The 9,627-nt window shown below is 41.3% G+C and overlaps 1 protein-coding gene across 2 annotated transcripts in view; it reads right to left on the bottom strand.

The window, feature by feature from the left end:
• Positions 1–1,039: 1,039 nt before the first annotated feature.
• LOC137172906 (matrix metalloproteinase-16-like) overlaps positions 1,040–9,627 on the bottom strand; it is an 88,932-nt gene continuing 80,344 nt past the window's right edge. For both annotated transcript variants that reach the window (XM_067577500.1, XM_067577501.1), the window contains one exon: positions 1,040–7,818. In XM_067577500.1, the coding sequence (XP_067433601.1) occupies positions 7,484–7,818 (335 nt within the window). In that variant the 3' untranslated portion in view covers positions 1,040–7,483. The remainder of the gene's footprint in view (positions 7,819–9,627) is intronic.

Raw genomic sequence — 9,627 nt, 5'->3', positions numbered from 1 at the left:
AACACAGCACACATAACAGCACTGTCGGAGACAGCTGGGGAATCAGAAACTAGAAAGCTTTCAGTCAAAACATGGTGGGAAGGCTAAACAAAATGTCAGCAATTAGAAAAAAATCTAATACTGTTACAACAGTGCAGAAATACTTTCAACAAAAGCATTATGTGTCTCATTTGAGTGTCTGGAATGTACAATGTGCCCTGGGTATGTTTTCATATGCATGTAGGTGTTATTCTAAGCAGATTTCAGCGAGAAGGTGCACCGCTGCTGAAAAACCATTTGGAACCAGCGATGGAAAAGATAGAAATTGGAAACAGATTATGAGCAAGTCTGGTCCGAGCAGCTCGTTCAAAGCCAGCAGACACAGAAATGGGTATTTCTTTGTAGATGTAGCGTCTGGTGTATTGCAGCAGAGAGGCGTCATTGATTTGTTCATTCACTATCATTCTACATGGTGCCATGTTCGAAACTTTAGTGTTTCATCCTCCTTCTGAATTCTCCTGTCCTTACAGAGGTGGTTTATGACTGAAGAAATATGAAGATGGTCTATTCTATGGTATGAGGAGAAAGGCTCTCTGCCTCTGAATGGACCCGAGGGAGATTGGAAGATGGCTTTCATCTGTCACACTCCAAATAGTGACAGTAACTATTCTATTCTCAGCAGAAAAAAGAAAGAATCATGGCACTGCCCTGTTCATCTCTTTGAAGGTGTGATAGAGGATCTCTGAATGGGCGTGGGAGTAATGACATGAAACTTAAGGATGATCAAACTGTGAATATAAAATACTGGGGAGAAAAGTTAACAAAAATAACATTTTAGATCCCAGGTATGGCTGTTTCATATTCAAATACCTGTAGAGATAAGTTTTAAAAAAGTATACCAAAAATCCCCAGCCCTCCTTGATCATCTGTATCTTTTTCCCTTTCAGCCTGTCATGTCACAAGCGTCTGAGCTTGGCTGTATTTCTGCAGGAAGTGGCAGTGGGTCAAGACTGTGTATGCATGAACATGGGCATGAACAAGACAAGGACGCATGGGAACATCTTTTTAAATGTATTTATTGATCGACAGAACAGATCCAACGACAGACTACAACAGAAGAACGATGCTGAGAGACATTCAGTGGAAAAATGGTAAAAAAAAAAAAAAAAAAAAGGAGAATAGACATTTTTTTTTTTAAATGGGTCTTATCAAAGTGGCTCCCCAAACATAATGACATGGTGAGACAGGTCAATTGACAGTTTGCTAAGCCCTGCCCTCCTTGGTTACTGTCAAGCTTTCTGTTCTTGCACAGCATATATGCAGTTTATAATGATAACTGGCAGATTTACTGTTTAAAATTTATATTTATTTTGGAAACAATGATTTCAGACAGAAGTAGACACAATCAGGCTCTTTATAGCGTTAGCTTCATGAGCTGGTTGGAAAAGTTGTCTCCGCCTGACTTTTAATGTTTCCAGCTGACTTTTTTTAAGACAAGAATCCTGTGAAAAGGGTCTTAAATATGCATAAATATGTCCTAGACAAAAAGTCAGCTTCCTCACCAGTTGACGTGTGACAAGGAAAAATGTAAAATCAGACTCATTTCATTCTAACACAAACTTGTCTGGCTGCTTAGCTTATAGACAGTCGGGAAAGACAATACTTCCCTCTGTTCAAACAATATGTTTCACTTTTAACGTTACAGGAGGTTTTTAGGTTGAGAACTAGCTATTGTGTTTGGCAAACACTACCTCAGACAATAAGTTTGGTTGGGGTTTCTAGACTGTAAATTTCCCCAAATCCAAGAAAGAACCAGACAGAGCTGCTAACGTTAGCTTAAATTCTGATAGCGTAAAGGATTGGCTGCCACACAGTAGGGATACACTACACAGTGGAACTACTAGTCACACATGGGTCTTTTAAAAAAATGTATCCTGTAACCACAAAAACTAACGTAACCTAGTTAATGATATGCTGCTTGGCCTTTGAAGTAAAGCTCATTTACTAATGTAGGTAGTAAGCTAGTTAGCCGGACATGCTAATAATTGCGGCTCACATGAGAACACACTTTAATTCATTCCTTACACTTTTGTTCTTGTGGTTTGGAAAGGCCAAAATAAAAGAAACCACCCTTCATACCGCCTGAAACTTGACAGCTAGTTATGGTTGCTAAGCTATGATTGGACAATTGCAGATCGGGGTGCAGGTTTTAGCAGACAGTCAATTTTGACAATGAGTGAGCTGAAAAGGGGGTGCTGAGATGTCACACACATACAGTACACACATTAAATGTCATCACACCTACATATAAATGATCCAACAAATACAAAATGGCAAATAAAAGTGGCAAGAAAAGATGTTCGCAAGCGATGTTACAATGTTATCTCTGAATATGGATGATCCACTGGCCTCCCAGCTGCAAGAGACAGTGCAAGTAAACACCCATTAATCTTCCTGTGTGTCTCAGCTATATGTTTTCACCTTTTTCATCTGGGCCAAGGCGACAGCTTGACCCCCGCTGACCTTCAACAAGCCCTTCTCAGCTGCATCACTGTGCTGCGCTAATAACCATCACCAGGATAAATGGTCCGTAACCTAAGAGGGGCCATTATAAGCAGTGCACCGTAAGGACTCGGGTTAAATGAAAATGTATTACATCGGCTCCCATTGTAATCACTCAAGTTTTGAGCCAATGACAGCAGGAGGTGGAGGAGGAGGGCTGGCAAAAATAGCACCGTAGAATAACAGCCCTGGTCAGAGTAGGTCAGTTTAGCACCAAATGTTTTAGCATGGCAGTCTCTGAGGCTGCTGGGCCTACAGGGTTAGTCCAGGCTCCAGTTGTGAGGTTGACATGCTCACACACACACATTCTACCAAGCATGCACATGATCAAGATGCAGAAAGAGATTCACTTATTATAAGCCAGACAGAGACTGAGACACACACACACACACCCGGCAGGCAAAGCAACATGGGGTTTGTGGACTGACTTATAACTTCTTTAACACCCACACTGCACTCTACTCAGTGCACTGCTTGTGTCACTGCTAGAGGACTGGTACATACAGTACATCTGTAGGAAACATAAGGGAGAACACAAATAGGCACTCAAAGTCTGTACTTACAGGGATGGAGAGAGAACAGACAATGAGTAAGAACCTCAAGAAAAAGCACCAATCTAAACACAGCTGAGCATATAATGCCTTTGTCTAAAAGCAGAGAGGCAATTTCACCATTGAACAGTCCTGTGATGAGAACCAATGAAGTGTTATCCCTAAGAGTGTAATTTCATCACACACACAAACACACACACACACACAATGACCACAGTCAGTAAACTGGCACACCCTCACCCTCTTTGTTGTCAGTAACTGTATGTCGAATGTGTCCCAGCAAAGCCAGAATAAACACCAGTTTCTCATTCAATCTGCAATAAATACCAGCGCTGCACCACAGGGATCGTACATCTGAAGCCCTGATTTTTGTATTGTGCCACCCAAAAATATGGCAGCACACAATAACAGTGGACTGCAGGGCTCTTGGTCCCAGATCAACACATGTACAGTTTTCTCTGCATCAAAAGCAACTTTTTTAAATTTTCCTTTACTGCTGCAGGCTGAGTTACAGAGTTCACTGCTGTTTGAGCCAATATCTTCATTTATGTCAGCCCTCTGTCTGCACAGTTCTTTTCTACTGTAGGTGGAAGGACACACTGGTTCCAGCCATGTTTTAAGTTTCTAAATACAAATCTAACCTTTAATTAAAGCTGCACAAGGTAAGATATATTTTTTAGCCATGCTAGCATCCTGTCAGTTTCCCTCAGAATGATTTGTAATAATTTTGGTGATCATTTAACTTTAAATGTAGTGCCATCTTCAGGCCAAAATCTTAATTTGTCCAATACTTTAGTTTATACTCTAACACCTGCAAAACTGATGTCAATCCCATCAGCCTCAGCTGTACTTAGTGTTTAGCGATAAATAGTAAATGTTAGTGAGTGATGTGCACGATTTCAAAGTGCAGCTTCATCTTCATGAATGTGTTCAAACAAAAGTGAGTATCACACTGCTGCAGGGTGCACATCATCTAAAAGTTAGAGACAACAAACAACCTCGCAATCAAACACTCCGCAAAATCAGAGACGGGGAACACATAACGCGTACACAAAAAGCGTGGATCTGTGTTGCACATACACACTTAACATACAGTACAAAAGATGAGCAGAGAGTTAGAAGGCAGCTCTTAATCATATATTGATCAATTTATTCATTCGGTCAGGACACGTTCCTCTGTTGTCCCAAAGTCTTACACAAAGAAGTCATTGTGAGATGTCCAATTTGTTTTGACCAGAAAACAGGAAAGAAAGAAAAACAAAAAAAAACAGTATGTGATCATGAAAACAGACACACATTCGAAGACTGCTCGCCACAACAGCGAGGACACTAAATGTTCGCTAACGGTTGGTTTGTTGGTGCATTTGAGGCCAATTGGAATCGCAAATCACCCATAAGATTCCCCACTAATTTCCCAAATGTACCATTTAAATCTTTTTAAGGTATTTCTCTTTTAGATTTAATTGTACCTGGAGGTAGGGGGGAGGAGGGGGCTTGGGGTACACTGAAAATGTACAAAAATAAATGCAAACAGTATTTTCAAGAGAAAACTTCCTCCTCAGCTGTTGAGGGGTCCAAAGCCACGTTGAGCAGAACCAGTTGGGTGTACAGTAAATGCTTGCATGCATGTTGACACAGGCACTGATCTTGACTTGGTGTCTCACTTTGTGGGTCCTCAGTCAGGAGACAAGAGCATTCTGGGAACTGTGAGCTCTCTCAAACAAGGCAGTCAACAGGATTTTTTTTTTTTTTTTTTTTTTAAATGGTCTGTCCATTCACAAATACCATACAGTGACCATTTCAGATGCACACTTTAACTCTTCTTCAATTTAAAGGTCACATATTATGCTAAATGCACTTTTTCACGTCTTTTCAACATAAATATGTGTCCCTGGTGTGTCTACAGACCCCCAAACTATGAAGGGAAAGACTATGAGAAAAGACCATCCTCTCTCTTTTTCTCCTGCTCCATCTTTCAGTAAATGTGTGTGCAAACACACCGTTAAGATTTGGCTCCCTTTATGACGTCATAAAGGGATCTGTTGAACATTGACCTCCCCCCAGCAGACTGACAGTCGGTTGGCTGTAGGGACCAACACAACAGACTGGAAAACTGTTGTATGTGTTTGCAATGGATTGATACTGTCTGTTTGCGACCTGACCTCAAACTTGGAAGCTGTAAGTTTTGCCATGTTTTATATTGTTTTACTGTTTATTTAACAGGTTAGTCTGTTGAACTTGGTGTTATCATGTTGCGCAGCTAATATGGTTAGCGATGTTGGACTAATGTTGTGATACTGAGGGACGGTTAAGAAAAACTGTGAACATTAATCCTCATTTGAAGCCAACTAAATGACAACAGTAGTAGGTTGGATGGTGTTAACTATCTTTTCATGTTGCTTTTTGTGGAACTTGCAATGCTAGCTCAGCTAGCTTTGTTGTTAAATGTTAGCCCCTTCTGCACCGTGATCCTCGCTGGTTTGTGTGTGTTGCTGCTGTAGTTTAATGTAAATGTACATGATAGACGTGCCATGAAGACAACAATACACGTGTGAAAAAGAAATCGTCAAACTGCATGAATTCCTTTGCTCAGCAATGTTGTGTAACCTTTATTAGCACCTAGCAGCTAACTTGCTCAGACCATGAAGCTGTAGTGGCCCACTCGGCAGTGTGTGTAAAGTCAAACTGAGTCTAAAACGACCATTCTGGTCCACGGATACACTTAGCGTTACTGTAATACTAGTATTAGTGGCGCTACTGCACCTCCGTTGCAGTTCCAGTATGTATATGAATACTGTTAACAGTCCCCGGTCTCTCCAGTTGCGGTCATATAATCTTGCATTGTGTCACAGCTGGAAAGTCACAGCCAGTTCCGGAGTTGGGCGTGGGGAGCAGCAGCTCATTTGCATTTAAAGCTACAGACACAGAAACAGCCCATGGAGAACAGGACTGAAACAGAGGGGTATAGAGGGATGCTAGAATGCGTAATCTCAGTGGTATTTTCAGCACAAAAGCCATGTTTTGGGGACGTCAGAGACCTATGTGAACTTGTTGAAAAGAAGTATAATATGTGACCTTTAAGGGGAATATGGGCCAAAAAAATTACAATCCAATAATAAGACTCTCAAGCTCTTAATTAGCCTGATTTCTGTCGTAGGGAAATGATAAAAGTAAGTTAGACAGTAACAAATATCTTAACACAAAAATAGTGGCTTTACTCCATAACCTTCCAACGTACAATACATTACTCTCAATACAGGCTGACCCTACTGTTTATTCTGTCCAAGAATAGCTCAGCAAGCCAGTGCTGAGAATTCTGGGTAATGTAATAAAATCCAGAAATACCAATCACAATAAGCTTTCAATGAGCATCTTTTACAAACAAACAAAAGCGGTATACAAATAATATTAAAAAAAAACAACACCAAGTACAGCAAAACCAAGCACAAGTAGTATGATCTATAATTAAGGCGAGTTAAAATATTGCAGAATAATTTGGCCCCTGTGTCTCAAACAGACTGCCACAACAGTCAGAGCTCCCCGACTCTTAATCGCTGCAAGGATCCAGAGAAGGGAAGAAAAGATGAACTGAAGACAAAATGAGAAAATAAAAGCTACAAGAAAAGGAAAAAAAAAAGCGATCCTCTTTGGAGAGAAATTGATTTTATTTGGTTTAGTTTGGTCTCTTCCTCAGGAGCGTGTTAAAGGGAACTGTGAGGACCTTAAATTAAAAAATGAAAGAAAAAGAAAAAAAAAGAACACAGAAAAGGGAGAGAAGATTGTTAATGTGATTAACTTGTGTTTATCTGAGACGGTTTTTCTTTTGAGCGCAATGTGAAGCGAGAGGGGGGGTGGGGGCACCGAGATCAGAAAATATAAAATTGTTGTTGTATCAACACCTGATATGACAGATGACAATGCAGTGCCCTGTGTGAAGAGTGCGTGTCCCCCTGAAAGTGAGTCCTCCCCCTGATTAAGAGCAGTCGGGCAAAGACAGACAGAGGAAGAGGAGAGGAAGTAAAGTTTCTGAGATACAAAGAGATGCCGACCCTCCTGATTTTTTTTTTGACTGGGACTGAAGGTCATTTTAGGCAAAGATCCCCCCACAAACTGTCCCTCTGCTCCCCCCTGTTAGTGAAAAAGGCTGGGAGTTAGCAGAGTCAACTTGAAGTCCCAGAGTCGTGCCTTGTGTATGAGGGTCTGCCGACGGACTGTCTGGCTGTTTCTGCGGGTCTGAACGAACATCAGACTGCCCAAAAGGAGGAGGCGTGGCTGTGTGTTTTTACTAAAGATGTCCACTGCATCACTCTCTCCTCCCTGAAAGTGGGGGCTGTCATCCTGTTTTCACCAGTCTCTTCTCCCACCCATCGCCACACCCTCTCTCCCATGTTTCAGACCCATTCCTGCATGGAGCGTTTGCAGTACAGTATGTGGCGCGGCGTACCCTTCCTCTTGAACTGCACCACGGTGTAGACCAGCACCAGCAGGCACAGCGCGAGCACACAGGGGATGACAATGGCGATGGCCTTCACCGTGTTTGCCTCGTTGTCCAGCTCGATCACCACGTCCGTGTTGCCGTCGTCGGTTGGCGGGCGGGCAGGGTCCATGGGCTTCAGGTCGCAGCCCATGAAGTCCTTGAGGATGGACCGCGGGTAGCCCGGCTCCACGCGGAGGAACTGGTTGTTGAACTTCCAGTACTCCTTCCCCTTGTAGAAGTAGGTGAAACCTGAGGTAGGGAAACAAACCTGTGAGTGCATTGTGATCTGTAGTTTTTTTAAAGAGTAACTGAACAACAGCCCTGTCCTGCTCTATTGCCCCTGTAACCACACTCAGCAGTGATGTCACAGTGTACTGACCACACCCTGGAGTACACTTGCACATCACTGGGTGAGAATTTAAATCATGGGAATTCAGCAGAAAAAAGATTTTCACAGGGTGTTAGTTAACCTTAAAATGAAAAGAAAAAGTAGTAAATATAATCAGTTCAAAGAAAGCTGTCACTTTCTCTAAAATCCCTCTCTTTAACATAAACTGAAGAAAATGATGACACTTTACTTCAAGTGATGTAAAGGTCACAAGTTCACCAAGTGTCTGATGGGCTAAATATATAAATATCTTAGCACTAGATCCATTTTCAGCTAATTTGCTCCTTTTTATGCAGGTTTCTTTTTCATGCATGGTGTGTCCAAACTGTCCAAAATACAATCCAATAGTATCTGATGAACACCTCAAAACACCAAAAATCACTTGATTGACTTTATTTGGCAAGCAGCGTGTCTGTGTTTGAGGTTGTTAACATGTCTGCCAAGCAGGGCTGAGTTCAGCTCACTTTCAATTCAGGCAGAGTATTTTCTGTCTAATTAAAATACTGAACAAACTTTGCCTTGAGACAGCTGCCTCGCCTATCATGAGGAAAAATAATACCGATTGAACTGAAATCAACCTGCCAGTATGGTAAAACAAGTGCGCCTCAAATAGTTCAAATATTGAAACAATTTCAGAAATAGTCTCTGGGGCTCTGCCATTGTTTCAGTTACAGCTCTATTGTTCAGCTGAGATGTCTCTGACTGTCCCTGAAGACTAATTATATCTGGTCATAAAAGACACAACACACCCAACCAGGAGCCAAACCCCACAGCTAATATCACACAACAGCACAACAAATATAATCGAGAAACAAGCCGCTGTGGTGCTTTTCAAATCACAAGTGTGTCAGTTTTTTTTACGAGAACATGTGGGCAACGGTCCTGGTGTCACACAAATTAATTCGTCTACTTACACAGTGAGTCAGTGTTCATTTTTGATTCCCTCCCCAAGAGGAAAGTGAGGTATATTTCACATGGGGACATTTGTCCTTCTGTGTTTGATTGTGAAGAGAGCAATGAAAACGGTGCGAGAAGCAAAGACACAAAGTAAATGTTTCTTTTCTCTCTGTTTATCAATTCAGCACATACACACCCATTTCAGCAAACATTTCAGCAAACATTTGGAAGACGAACAATTGTTGAAAAGTTTGAAAAATGGCGTAAAAAGTGCTGAGATGACCACTGTTCCACTATATCTGGTTGTGAAACTGTTGTGTATATTTGGAGTGAAACTAAACTTTGCTGCCTCCTGCAAGTTACTGTCCCTGAAATGTTTTCTGGAAAAATATATGCCATGTAAACATGATCCTGGTTGATGTCTCAGGCTCTCCTCTTCCTCACTGGCCCAATTTACAGAGATTAATTGAGTGTTCATAAGAAGTAACTCTAATTAACTTCAAATTCAATCTGTAATTTATATCCAATATACTGTAGGTTTTCCATGTCTGTAAAAAACTACAGCAAGTGCTTTGTGTTTAGCAAACTCAGAGGTCATCTGATAGAAGCAAACCCCATTAAAATTTCTATCTGTGTAATAATTTGTTATTTTCTGTGTTTATGATGAGGTTTTTGGGCTGTGTGTCTGTACAACCAACATCATGACAACTAATTTAGTGGAGCAGTAGAAAAATCAGAGAAATCCTTTAAGAAGTAGTTCGACATTTTGGGAA

Source organism: Thunnus thynnus, chromosome 21 (genome assembly GCF_963924715.1).
Source record: "Thunnus thynnus chromosome 21, fThuThy2.1, whole genome shotgun sequence".
In the NCBI taxonomy this organism is placed as follows: domain Eukaryota; kingdom Metazoa; phylum Chordata; class Actinopteri; order Scombriformes; family Scombridae; genus Thunnus; species Thunnus thynnus.
Note: the sequence above shows the minus strand (reverse complement) of the source record. Positions and strands in the feature narration are given on the sequence as shown.